We start from the raw sequence: 14861 nt of genomic DNA on the forward strand, positions 1-14861 counted from the left end.
CTTGAACCCATCATGATGAAAGTAATCAATTTCCTAAATATCTCATGAATTACAATCCTAAGGGAAAATTAAATTGTTAGTTTATTAATAATTTCACTTATGTCAGCCTGATCCCTTCAAATTGAAGTTGATGGTAATTATTGAATATGATAAATAATTTAACATATCTAATTCCAGAAATTGTCATTTCCTCTTATTACTTACTCCTGAAGGTGTTAATTTTGATAAATTCTCTGAGAGGGAGTTAAAAATGTTGACTTTCTAATCTGCTGAGAATTTGTGTTCACTGCTTCATGTGATCTCAAAACCAAACACAAATGCCTAATAAGCTTTATTTGGGCTTTATATTAAGGTTTTGTTTATAGTGTGTTAATAGAAAGCTATCAAAGAGTCAACAGAAGTTTAATAAATGGCAAGCAGTTAGGCTATTCCATAGGTCAAGTAGTTTTTATGAGTCTTCTAGATATTTTCTATTCATGTTCTTAGAATTAGAACAACCTAGAGTTTAGCAAATGTTGCTCATGTGCGTAAAATACTGTTGATATATATCAGTCATATATTAATCCATTACGAATAACTTCTGAACAGAACCTGAGTGTAAATGAAACCCAGTTTTGTTCTCTGAAATTGAGTCGGAGGATGAAAACTTAAACCAAACTCAATTTAAAAAACTGAAAATTTTGAACTAAAAATTTTAGTAAATATACCTAAAGAGGTAAAGAGATTCCAGTGTGAATAACATTAACAAGGCCAGTGATGTGACAACACTCCAATTTTGCATACAAATACCTGCAGCTGGGAAAGGGACTGTGTGAGAGTGGTAAAGGGTGTGTATTTCCAATGTAAATGCCTTCAAAAGAGCATTGCAGTCCTTCCCGAACAGACAGCTTGTTGGCCAAGACGAGATTTGCAGTCCAGAGTGCCAGGAATGGCTGTGAAGAATATATATTCTTTATTATGATGGAGAAACAGTCCACTCTTTTCATCATCAGCTAGCAGAAAGGATGATTACTCTTTCAGAGGCACAAGAAGTTAGTGCAGCCATTTGTCAATTCTTGTTCTCAGTTGACACAGCAGTATCAGAGTGCCATCCAGGAATGTTTTCATGTTGTGCAATGCTTTAAGTGTCTGAACCTTTGTCTTGCTAAGGGCCTACCATTTGGCATTCCACTGGCTGCCTTTTACCTGTAATGTTGCAATCTGCTTTTCACTACAAAAGTGCAGTTTTTTCTCCTCCACATGCCTAAGGCATAATGGCATTATTTCTTTCTTGTTGCTCTCATTCTGTTACTGTGCAGTTATTCTGTGGGCTTGCACCTGCGAAACCCAATGATGTTGTTATAGCCATTCTCATAGGACATAATTGCCACCAATGTGAGAATTCGTACTTCTCCCCCCTCTTTTGTAATCCTTGATTTGTAGTCTAGTTAGAGGAAAACAAGATTTAGTCGGTAAGATAGTAGGTAATTGTCATTTAAGTGGCTAATAAATATTGCTCAAAAAATATGCATGCACATGCTAGATGGCTGTTGCATCTGATGAAAGCAGGCTTCAGTGAGCGCTAATAGCATGATAGGTAAGTGCAAACAATAGGAAGTTTGAGCAGATCCTAGTGAAAATGATATAGCTATTATGGAAAAAGTGTTGTAATCACATGTTGTACAGGAGAGGTTGCTTGTGTGGGAGACCATGTCACTTATTACTTGGCTGGAGCCCAGAGAGCATTTTCCCTTTCCCTCTTTATCTCTCCCTCTGCCTCTCCCTCCCTCATCCTCTCTCCTTTTTCTCTATTCTCTCCCTCCCTCCCTCCCTTCCTCCTATCTCCTTTTATTGATTCACCAGGAATAACTGTTGCTTCTAAAGGCAATATATGCCATTAGCTGTGGACCCCATAAATACATCTTAGTGCATAGTTTATCTCAACATCCTTTGTGCAACATTAAGTAATGTGATAAGCATTTGTCAGTTTTTTTCCTTAGTTTTATTCTTCCCAAAGAAAAACCATGTGCAACAGAGTGTTTACTTTGAATAAAGGGGGTTTAGTAAACCTTAAGGGAATGATAAAGGAAGAGGGAGGTGTTCTGCCTTCAAGTGGATGTGTTGCTAGGTATTTCTAATAAGGAAGGCCACATCAGAGAAATGTAATTACACGTGGGTGAGGTGATAAGGAGGTTAGATGCAGTCCTTTGTTCCTAGAAGAGATTCCTTCATAACCTCAGACCGGAAAATGTTGTTTTCCATGTAGTACTTCTTTCAGTCAGAGGAATAAAACTGCCAGCTACATCCACCAGCCCATGGTATTAAGCATTCTTTCACATAGCATCGCAACAGTGAGTGTTGAAGATGAGGACCAAAACTTGGAATTTCATCTCAGATGCTGTGGAAACCAGTGTAAAGAGCAGAACTCAGGTCTGACATCCCTGTTTGAGTTGCTAAGGAGATACTATGAAGGATCTTATTCTGGTTATATTTTCTTTTGTGCAGTAGACTTCATGGCCAGCTCTAGTACATTGCTATAGATCTGTCAAAAGCTAATCAAAAGATAATCAAAACACCCGAGTGATTGTCAGCCAGGGTTTTTCACTCTCCCAGGCAACTGCACAGAACAGGAGGGAATATTTATCATTGACAGGGGATCCAGGAACTCTCCTTAAGCTCCAGCTGCAAATCTGTGTGGTGTTAATGAAGGCTACACCAATGGCACAGCTCTCTCTCTCTGCTCATCAGCAATGTCTGTATTAGTTTGTATCAGCTTCACAAGTTGTCATAAGTGCATTAAGCAGTGAGAGTGGGAGTAACACAGTTTGTGCTGGGGAGCAGGAAGAACTGTGTGTTATCTGTGAACTGCTAGTACTTCTCACCATTTCATCAGTTCACCTCATCTATGGAGCATTTGACAAGGATCTTGAAGTTGCCTTTTAATTGTACATATTTTGTCCTCCAGAAAACACAGAGTATTCTGACCCATTCTTCAAGCTCCATTCTTAGCTACATGATAGAAGTATCTTGTAGCCCATCTGTCAACCACTACAGAACCACTTGAGGTGATCAGAATATGTATGTGTCACCTGCTTACTTACAGGAGGTGGCGGTGCTCTTAAGACTGTTTCAATTCCATCCCTGGGCTGCGTACTGATTACCCCAAGTTTTGAGTGTCAGCCTCTGATCTGGTAATTTTATGGTTGGATCTGGTAATTTTATGGTTGGCTTGCTGGCTTGCCTCCACTGTGAGATTTTTTGAGAATTTGTGTCTGAGACCAGGCATCATTTAGATAAATATTGTGAATCTAGCACTGGCAGCTTGCTGGTGGTTGTACCAGTACTGTGTGAAGGAAGGAGAGCAGATTCCCTATCTGAAGGACTGATGACTTGTTTTTATCAGAAGTGGCATGAGTAGTTTATGAATTCCTTTTCTAAACGTGGCAGGTCTTGGTCGATACTCACAGGTCTTGAATTATGACTTCTTTAGAGTGACAGTTGCTTCTCCATGACTGAAAGGACTGAATTATGGGAATGTTTGTTGGTCTTTGGTTGGTGGTACAGATGAAATTAATTCACACTGTTTAAGAAGACTTCCTAATCATGAACGACCTCAGGATAATAGCTTGTTGTGTGTTTCTGTTCTGTAATAATTACCTTGTTTTCACAGACCGTTACATTCTGACACCTAGCCTGTTTTCATACTGACCACCAACAAAAAACAGTACAAAAATATGCTGTTGTTCAAATGCACATCTGAAGCAGGCATTTCTAAACCTTCTATTTAACATTTTCCACCATTCCAAAATTCATCATTTTACTCCTTCACCTTAGTCTTGACACAAGAAAACAAAGTAAGAACAAGTGCATCCCTCTTTGTGACAGTTATATTTTTAGTGAAATACTGGTAAATACTTGGAGTTTATTGTATGCTTAAGATTTGTTCCAAATATATGCATAATATACATTTTTAATATGTGTGTACAGTGGCAATTTCATAAGGTGTTCTAATATTAATCTATCAAACATTTTAATACAAGACTAGAAAAGCTTGATAAAAATTTAAAGACTGTTAAAGCTTTTCATAGTTGAAAGGAGAAATCCTCTGCTAATGAGAATTTTTTTTTTTTTTAATGGAGGCAATAAAGCCAGAAGGATTGGGGGAGGGGGGGGGAAGTCACAGAAACATAAACCACCTGGATCCCAATGCAGCATGGGAGTTACGTAAGAGAAAAATCTGTTCCTATATTACATAAAAATGGACATGTGTGTATACACACATGCACACACGGAAAGGGGAGGAAGAAACCCTGCTGCACTTCCAATCTCCACTGGCATTCCCACAAGTTCAGTGTGTTATCAGGGGCTGAAGAAGGCTGCTGAGGTGAACAGGATTGCATGGGGTCCTGCGGGGATCTGGGTCAGGTTCACCTGTTTGCCCAGATATCTGACTGTGGCCTTCGCTCAGGGCCTTTGTGTCAGGTGAATGTGCATGGACCTTTAAAAGCCTTTGGTAGTGGACCAAGGAGTTTATTGACACCAGTGGACATTTCCATACCTAGTTTTATCAGGAGACAGTCAAGTTCATCCAGGACTGTCTGCAACCTCAGCAGCTGCTGCAGGCCCCAGAGAGGGCAGCAGAGGCCTCGGAGGAGGGTGCAGCCATGTCAGGCGCCTGCCATATCCATGCGATCCCATCAACCAGTGGTGCCACCTCAGGAGCGTGGGTGAGGCTGGGGCCTTGGCTGAGGAAACAAGAAATGCTTGGATTCTCATGGCATGCCCTAGGTGCAAATTTCCAGAAGAAACTTCTAATAGTGATTAAAAGCAGCTCTTCTCCCATGGTGAATGTATTTCTGGGACAGAAGGAAAAAAAAAAAAGCAACAACCCATACTGTCCTCTTGCCTAAAGGGATGGCAGGAATAAACTATCCTTTCAGGCAGGAGGACTTGCAGTTTGCTTAAAAGTGACTTGCCTTTCTTGAGGTGTCAGAAAAGGATAATGCAGGATATAACACTGCCTGCTGTCGATGGGGGTTTTTCACCTTGTCCATTAGACCGTGATGCCTATTGCAGTTTGCTTAAAAGTGACTTGCTTTTCTTGAGGTGTCAGAAAGAGATAATGCAGGATATGACGCTGCCTGCTGTTGATGAGGGGGTTTCGCCTTGTACATTAGACTGTGATGCCTATTTACAAGCTGTGCAATTTGTTGCAGTAGCTGTACATGAAGGAACAAGAGAGAAAAAAAAGCAGGGGAGGCAAGAGAACATGCTAATGATAACCCAAGCTTTGCAGTAGCTCTCTAGCCCTTTCCTGGCAGGGCTACCCAATGTCCCAGTGTGCAAGCATGGTACCCCAGAGAAAGTGACTGCTGTATATGATGATTTCTCTTGCCTTACAGTACATGAAACTCTTGACACCTTCGTTTCTTTCTCTGAATAACTTGTGCTATTGGTAGCCACATACTGTCAAAATTTTGGTTGTACAACAGTTGCCTGCATTTAGTCACCTCCACTTCCTTTTGCTGGTGTGTGGCGTGGGTGGTCACATTGTTTGCTCTTCTCTTCTGAAGGTTTGGTAAGAGAAGGGGTAGGGGTGTTTGGGAAGGCGGCACCTTTCACTGCAGAGAGTAACATCTCCCACTGAGGGACCTGTGTCTTCTCATTACAGTAATGAGAGCATTAGGACCTTCCAAGTGTCAACATTAGTTTGCTGACTTTCTCTGAAGGATAGCTGGATGGAGTTAGCTTTACATTCAGAAATTCTCCACACAGTGGTTTAAATTTCAGGGTATAACAGAAACACCAAAGCAGTATGGTCTGGCAGTTCATTACCAACATTTGCAACAGTACTTATATTAAAATAACAGGAGTTAGTTAAAACCAGGTTGCTTTCTGTTTCAGATTCACTGTGTTGTTTGACAGGAAAAGAGCCTGCATATTTCAGAGGTGCCAGGCATTTGGAGGAAATGCTAAGTGACTTTCAGGAATGATGAATCCAAACTTCATGATGGTTACCATTAGTGTCAGATTGCAGGCTTTTGCCTTAGTTTCCTCTCAACTGAAAAGTTAATTTAAGAGACAAAAATGAATCAATAAAAAACAATGTCAGATACCAAATCAATACTGGGAAAGTAGGAACAGACTGAAAATTGAGGTTGGCCTCACAGTGCAAGCAAAATATTTGAAAATTGTTTCTCATTATTACTTACCTGCTTAGAGCTGTGTTCTGAACTCTGTTCACTTTAGGAGAGCTGGTAATATGACAAGGCCTGTATATGGAATTTCCTTCAAATGATGCTTGTCACATCTCCAGCTCAAACTGTGGAAATTGCCAAAGTCAGAACTGTATCTTGGTGGGTAAGTGAAGATTGAGAGTTTCATGTAAAACAGTCTTACTGTTTTTTTAAGGCTATGAATGGGGAAATATCTTCTCCCTCCTCTCCTCTCCTGTTCCCTTCCATTCTTTATACTATCACATCAACAGATTTAGCAGGTACAAAATTACTATGATTTCTTTCTGTTTTCCTACTTTCTAGGAATTTGCTAGTCTTTCTTTTGCTTTACTATCCACATCAGCCAATGACATGTTAGTGACTTACACATGGAATATTTTAATGAGCTTTAGATAGCTGCTGAGAATTGTTATCCATATATCTCAAAATGCATTACAAAAGTAGGTGAACATTCCTAGTTACATTCTACAGTTAGCACAGAGAAGCTGAGAGGCTGGCCACAGGCACAGGTTTTTCTCCCCTGAAGTAGTGTTTTATGGTGCTTTGGTCCTTATATAGTGCAAACATCTTCCAGAAAACAATTACATGAACATAAGGTTTATCAGGCTTTAATAATCCCTTACCCAAGGAGAAGAATTATGTGCATAATGTAGGGGCTGATATAGGTCAGGCCTTGTTTAAACATGCACATTGAAAAGTGTTCATACTGGAGGATGATAAAATTAAGGAAGTGCACCTTGGGCATTCAGGGGAAAGCAATGAGGTCTCCCCAGTGTAGTTCAGTGTCAAAAGAAGGAACACAAATTCTGAATCATTTTTTCTCTCTATTCAATATATAACAATTTCTTTATAATATACAGTCAGCACAATTTCTCTGTAGGAATGCTTCCAACAAGTTTGGAGAGAACTGTATGCTAAACCATTTTGCCAGACAGCAACATATCAAGACGCGAGTGGGCAGTGCTTTTACCTTGCTGTCAGATTGCTTTCCCAAATATGAGCTTATTGCACTCTGGCATTGTGTCACGCAACACACTTTTTTCTTGGAGAGAGAAGGGCTGTTATTTCTTAAGCCTGACTGCTTCTTGAGTAGAGGAAAAATGCGTATGGAGGATTTCCCCTGAACATGTGGGCCTGTGTCTGCCTGTCTTCTCAGTTGGAAAATTCATTTCACAAGACAAATAATTGAGCTGTAGGCTAACTGGGAGAGCAAGCAGATGTGCTTCCTCCAGTTGGAATATTTTTTGTCTTTTCCCATTCTTCACTCAGACACCTGTCTCCAATAACAGTCATGAAAATACTTCTCCCCTATGCAGAAAAGGTCTCATATTGCTCCAAAGCCATATGTTTTGGCTTCCCTTTTTTGACATTTGAAAAAAACCCTAAGCTTGAAATACTTCAGAGGCATCCAAATAATTGCTGTTAGGCAGTTGTTTGAAGCTTGATTAAATCACTGGGCTGTTCATAAGGTAAAAAACAGTTTTATGTGCTCAAACACTTTGCTCAGATTCTATATGAATGTCTTCACTACAGACAAAGTATTGTAACACTTAAGACAGATATGTTTCATTTTAAAATGTCATAATAGGGATTTTTAGATAATAGGCCATCATGGTTCCCTTTGGAGATATATTCATTATGTTACTCAGTGTCACATGTTTTCTCCCAGCACTTGAAAACACCTCTCTCAAAGAAAATAGTAATGTTCTTAATGGTATTTCATAGCACATTACAGATACAACTCTGGATTTACAAATACTAGTAGATACTTACATGTACAAACAAACGTACATTTTACTCCTGCAGTAAGAGGCACGTATAATATTTTAGACATCAGCAGTCAGGGTCTGAAAGGTTGGCCTTACCAATCTGCCTGAAACCAGAGGAGGGCAGAATGGTTGAAGTGGAAGTCAGTAAGGCTCTGGGAGATGTTATGATGGGAACAAGACAACATATTTCAGTAACAAGGTAGGACAGTTTTGCTGTAAAAATGACTATTTGTAAATAAAACCAATCAGAACATTTTCCAAAGAAAAGGTTTTAGTATCTTCTCTAGGGATAATTTTCAAATATATCAGTGATTAGTTAACTGCAGCTTCGTGCAGTTTTTAGTGATTTTCTTGGCTTTTTATTCTACTGTTGGACTTAAAGGAGAAACTGTTGCTCGCTTTCAAGAGAGAGCGAGATGATCTCTCATCAGAATTTCTCCAATCATCAGTTTAAAACTAAACACTAGTGTTACTGTGTAGACAGTTTTGTAGTTAACACGATGCATCAGATTGCTTCCCCCAAGTCATTTGTATTAAGTTCCTTCTTTTTTTCTCCTCTTAAATATCTCAAAACATCCTCAATCTTGCTTATGTAACACCTGAACCTACAAGACTGGAAGATGATGACACATGATTCTGGGTATCTCTCTTAGTGCTGTGTCCACACATGTACGTTCAAAGACAAATATTTGCCCTGGAACTTTTCTTTTAAGATAATTCTCTGTGTAGTTATTTGTTTTCATTTTTTCTTCTGTGTGCAGCATTATTTGGTAGGATTTAGTCAACTATGGAAATCAGACAGTGCCATTTTTGTTTATTATTCAATTTGTACATAATTTTTCCTTCAAGCAGTGACTGCTGTTTTTCACAGGTACAATGGGAATGCATTAACCCCAAGTACAAGGCAAAGAAGAAGAATTACAAGAACTCAGGCATTGTCATCCTTAACCAGTGCAAGGTAAATAAGTATTTTGCTTTCTGGCTGTTACTTTACTAAGCTCTCAGCAATATTTTTTAATGTTGTTTGGAAATATAGACAACAAAGTGGAACTGCCAGTAGAATAGCAATGGAAACTGGTTCACTACAAAAAGTAAGGACAAGGACTTGAATCCCAAAAGTAAGCTAACTGTCCCCAGCTCTGCTCCTTCATTTCTCTTGCCTGACCCCTGCTGTTGTACAATGGAGTAGGCAGCACTAAACTCATACCTACAGGCTTTCCAATTGGCCTTTTGTGTGTTTCCCTTCTAATCTTTCCATCATTTCTACAAAATTGCTCTTGTTCCTCCTAAATCAATAGCAAAATTTCCACTGACTTCCCACTGAGAAGTAGCAGAGCTTAATTCTACTTTTGATGTGAATTTTCCTTTCTATGGTTTTAGAATTTCGATATTTTCTCTGTTTACATTTTTGTTTCGGTCTCAAACTATATTTAATGCTTTCTTAATTTACCTTATTTTCATTTGGTTCCTCCCCTTCTTTCAATTTACTTTTTCCAGGCAGTTCTCTGATATTTTAGCAGTACAAAGCTAAGCTGAATGTCTTACTTTCTTGTCTGCAGATCCACAAGATGCATTCTTTCTTAGATTATATCATGGGAGGCTGCCAAATACAGTTTACAGTAAGTGTCTTACTTCTCTAACTTACTTTAAAGAAAGGGAATCCCCTTAGATACTAAATCATTACTGTCACAGAGAAATTGTTCTTATATGCCATTCCTTGATGAATTATTAAGGTCTTCTTGCAAAATGTATTAAGGCTAGAAAATAAAACTATGCTAATGCAGTAAGAATTTTCTTGCACATGCTAATTTACTTTTATGTTTTGCAGCAATGACAATCACATTGCAAAAAGTAAAGACAACTTCATACAGGGGTCAGAAGCTAAGCTGGTGTAGTCCCATCAATTCCATCTAAGCTACACCCTGTCCCAAAAGCTGGGGAACTGAATTAGCCCCTGTGACAGTGCTGACTGGCCGTTGGCTTTTGAGCCTCAGTTTGTTCACAAGAATTTCGAATAAATTCCCTTGCTGGGGCTGTATTACAGGGAGGGATTTTATCTCACCTACCTTTAGCTACTTAAATTTTAGATGTCCTGTTCATCAGTCCTATGGGCCAGTCTTCCTTTCCAGAATGAGTCCTTCATTAAAGCAAGTTTTTACCCATCTCATAGCACCATACAGAAAGTCACTGGCAGAAGAAAGAAAGGTAGTCCAGCCAGGGACCCCTCTCTGCTTGTCTGGAGTAAATGCTAGGGTAAATACTGATGTTTCATACCTTATCCATAGCTACCAACAGTACAATGGCACTACAGGGGGAACACAGTTGTAATTTAGAGTGAATTCAGAAGCTATTTAATTCAAGGAATAGGGGATAAAATTATTTTCAGAGCTCTCCATAAACAGAAATACAATGTTTTGCATTTCCAAATAATCATTTGTAGAAACATTCAATGTTGTGTTGTTTTGATTTTTCTTTTTTTTTTTGGTATTTTGAATCTGGCAAATAAAATAAAACTAAAATAAAATAATATATCAGTGTTTCCCACAGCACAGGAATACAGACTTTGGCTCAGTTACAGTCTGTTTTATGTGACCTCTAATTTCATGCCAGTTACAGGGGTAAATTCTAATGCTCCAAGGTAATATTCTTCTTCTGGAGATCTTTCCTTTTCCTGTTGCACCCTGCCCTGTTTCTGCTCCCAAGTATCAAGTATCAGACATTGGATGCTACTGAAATGTTCCATTTCACTTTTTTCCAGAGAAGCCTTCATTTTCAAAAAAAGATTTAACAATAAAAAGAAATAGGTTTTTTTGCCCCAACAGAAAGTTTCAGCAACAGCAGCAGCTATGGACAGTAGTGGATTATCTTCTTGTGTACAAATCAGCTTTTTGAAATGTAAAACATGCACTTGGCCAGTACACCTTGTAAACTCATTGGGTAACACCCAGAACTGAGGACCCTCTTTCTGGTTTTGAAGGAAATACCTACTACAGTGGACAAAAATCTTTATAGTTGTCTTGTCTCAAGCAAAGTGTCCTGTGTGATTAGTTCTCCACCTTCTCAAAAAATCACAGAATAGTCAGGTTTGAAAGAGGCCTCTGGAGATCATCTAGTCCAACCCCCTGCTAAAGCAGGTTCACCTACAGCAGGTTGCACAGAGTCGCATCCAGGCAGGTTTTGAATGCCTCCAGAGGAGACTCCAAAACTTTTCTGGGCAGCCTGTGCCAGGGCTCTGTTACCCTCAAGGTAAAGAAGTTTTCCCTCACATTCAGATGGAACTTCCTGTGTTGCAGTTTGTGCCCATTGGCCCTTGTGCTGTCGCTGGGCAGCACTGAAAAGAACCCGGCCCCGTCCTCTTGACACTCACCCTTAAGATATTTGTATGCATCAGTAAGATCCCCCCCTCCATCTTCTCTTCTCCAAGCTAAACAGGCCCAGCTCTCTCAGCCTTTCCTCACTGGGGAGATGCTCCAGTCCCCTCATCCTCTTTGTAGCCCTCCACTGGACCCTCTCCAGTAGTTCCCTGTCTCTCTTGAACTGGGGAGCCGAGCACTGGACACAGCACCCCAGATGTGCCTCACCAGGGCAGAGGGGGAGGATCCCCTCCCTCGACCTGCTGGCCGTGCTCCTGATGCAGCCCAGGATCCCACTGGCCTTCTTGGCCACTGCTGCCCATGGGCAACTTGCCATCCACCAGCATTCCCAGGTCCTTCTCCGCAGAGCTGCCTTCCAGCAGGTCAGCCCGAGCCTGTCCTGTTGTGTGGGGTTGTCCCTCCCCAGGTGCAGGACCCTACACTGGCCTTTGTTGAACTCCATGAGGTTTCTCCCCGCCCAGCTCTCCAGCCTGCCCAGGTCTCACTGAATGGCAGCGCAGCCTCCTGCTGGGTCAGCTGCTCCTCCCAGTTCTGTATCATCAGCAAACTTGCTGAGAGTACACTCTGTCCCTTCATCCAGGTCACTGGTGAATCAAGTTGAACAAGACTGGACCCAGTACTGACCCCTGGGGAACACCACTAGCTACAGGCCTCCAGCTGGACTCTGTGCCATTGATCTGGCAGAGCAGTGAGCTCTGCCATTCAGCCAGTCCTTAATCCACTGTCTAACCCACACTTCCTGAGCTTACCTATGAGGATGTTATGGGAAACAGTGTCAAAAGCCTTGCTGAGGTCAAGGTAGACAACATCTACCACTCCCTCTTCATCTATCCAGCCAGTCATTCCATCATAGAAGGCTATCAGGTTGGTCAGACATGATTCCTCCTTGGTGAATCCATGTTGACTGTTCCTGATGACCTTCTTTTCCTCAATGTGCTTCAAGATGACCCCCAAGATGAGCTGTTCCATCACCTTTCCAGGGATGGAGGTGAGGCTGACTGGGCTGTAGTTTCCTGGGTCCTTCTTCTTGCCCTTTTTGAAGATTGGAGTGACATTGGCTTTCCTCCTGTCTTCAGGCACCTCTCCCGTTCTCCATGACCTTTCGAAGATGATGGAGAATGGCTTGGCAATAACATCTGCCAGCTCCCTCAGCACTCGGGGGTGCATCCCATCAGGGTCCATGGATTTGTGGGTGTCAGGTTTGCTTAAGTGATCCCTAACATGATCCTCCTTGCCCAAGGGAAAATCTTCCTTTCTCCAGACTTCCTCCCCTGCCTCCAGGGTCTAGGAAACCTGAGGACCAGCCTTGGCAGTGAAGACTGAAACAAAGAAGGCATTCAGTAACTCTTTCTCTGTGTCCTTCATCTCCAGGGCACCCACCTCATTCAGCAGTGGGCCCATATTTTCCCTAGTCATCCTTTTTCTGCTGATGTACTGGAAGAAGCTATTCTTGTTCTTGACCTCTCTTGACAGATTTAATTCTAAACAGACCTTTGCTTTTCTTGTTGTCTCCTTACATATTCTGATCACATCCCTGTATTCTCTGTCCCTTTTTCCAGATCCTGTAAACTTCTGTCTTCTGTTTGAGGTTTGCCAGAAGCTCCTTGCTCATCCATGCAGGCCTCCTGCTCCCTTTGCTTGATTTCCTACTCATGGGGATGCACTGATCTTGAGCTGGGAGGAACTGATACTTGAATATTAGCCAGCTTCTTCTTCTGTTATCCCCACCTGCCTGCAATGCCCATTTCTCCTCCAAGTCTGAAACTCTTCCCATCCCTGGAAACCTCTTTGATATGTCTTTCCTGACATCTCCTCCCTAAAAATATGACTGGAAGAACACAATTATCAAATGTGTTCAAGGTCATTAGCAGAAAGACAGCAATGTCATTAAGTAATATTTAAAAGCCTTTTCTAATTGGGGCAGGTGCTTAAGCACATGTAAAGACTGGTTAATATGCATTTCCCACAACTCTAGCTTAAGCACAGGAGCTCTGTAACCATTAGAGAGTGTCTAGGGATATACTTATTATTATGTTACAGCTGTGCTTTTCAAACACTTGTTGATTCATCCTACATGTTTTCCAGTGGAAGAGCAAGTCCTTACAGAGCACACTGAAGGGTCATGGCAATTTGGCTCCATTTTATTTACTTGTCACAGACTTCCTATTAGTAGGCTGTGAACCACAAGTTGAAAATGTCTCTGTTAAAAACGTTAGTATTGCTTGTACTATATTTTACTATTGTAATGTTTCATTTTACTGAAATGAAACAAACCCATTGATAATAGGAAACTTAGGTGAATTCATCTGCAAGGATGGACAGTGAGGACAAAAAGGAAATGAAAGATCCAATATACTGTGAACCACAGAGATCCCTGAATTACTGCTGACCTCAGTGGTAAATCCACCAGCTACAGTATTGTGTAAACTCACCACTATCCATTTTCAACCTACATGGAGTCAGGGGAAGCTGTTGTGGATGGCTCTGTGCCTGTAGCTCTGTTCATGTATAACTTAGTGGTTCTGCTTAAAGATTGTCACAATCTGACTCTTCCTCCTGCCTCATTTGCACCAGTCCCCAGTGATGGTAGCAGAGATGGTGAGATGTGTTGCTGTTTCCAGAAACATATCAGAGGTTCTCCAGTGGACACTGAAGCAAAAGGGTGCAGCCTGCAGGGGAGATATTCAGTGTTGCCTTGCTTTCTGCACACATCACATAATCTCCTTTTCACATAGTCCTAACCTGGTTAATTCAGATCACTGAACTCAAGGAGGCCTATTCCTTCCACCTTCCCAGGTTTCCATTTCTTTTAACTCGAGTGGATCTGGAATTGTTTGAAACTCTCCTGGCACATGTATTGTTGTTGTTTTTGTCTTAATATTAATGACGTTTCTATTGAGTTCATGCTGTGTACAGGCAGTATGATACAACTGTGATTTGAAAGGGCACTTGCTGAGGGAGGGGAACTGGGATGCTAAGCATACATTTGATAACAGAAGGCTGTAGTATGATGTACCTGCTAATTTAAGGCACTAATGAAGGCTTTGGTGACATCATGCTGTGTGTTCTTGAAATACTTTGTAAATCTATTGTAGAAACATAATTTATACTTAGAAAGAATATTTCTGAAAATCAAAAGTAAACTTTTCCTTCAGTGTTAACAAGCTTTCATCTATAGAGATCAATAGTGCTGATTCCAGTCTGCTATTTTTATGCACTACTTACTGCAAAACCTTGTATCTCTTATTAGACAGTGTTCCCTGCTGCAGAAGAAATGTTCAGAAGCTGGAAGTGCAAATGGGTCTGTAGTCAGAAGACATTTTCATCAGTTTAGGAAATACAGCAGAAAGGAGTGTAACATGCATAAAAGGAACTGTAATAGAAAGATATATTGGACAGATTCTCTCTCAGGCAGGTCATGGTATTGAGTAGGCTGATTCCTTGCTGACAGATCTAGCAGATCCAAGCTATGTAGGATGTTTCCAGTGCAATGAAAATTACCC

General features: G+C 40.8%; 1 protein-coding gene across 1 annotated transcript in view; it reads left to right on the forward strand.

Moving 5' to 3' along the window:
- The window catches only part of CPNE4 (copine 4), a 244814-nt gene that overhangs the window by 187356 nt on the left and 42597 nt on the right, over positions 1 to 14861 (forward strand). The window contains exons 9-10 of the mRNA XM_037386063.1: positions 8856 to 8942; positions 9544 to 9603. Coding sequence (XP_037241960.1) covers positions 8856 to 8942; positions 9544 to 9603 — 147 coding nt within the window. The remainder of the gene's footprint in view (positions 1 to 8855; positions 8943 to 9543; positions 9604 to 14861) is intronic.

This window comes from Falco rusticolus, chromosome 4 (genome assembly GCF_015220075.1).
Source record: "Falco rusticolus isolate bFalRus1 chromosome 4, bFalRus1.pri, whole genome shotgun sequence".
Classification (NCBI taxonomy): domain Eukaryota; kingdom Metazoa; phylum Chordata; class Aves; order Falconiformes; family Falconidae; genus Falco; species Falco rusticolus.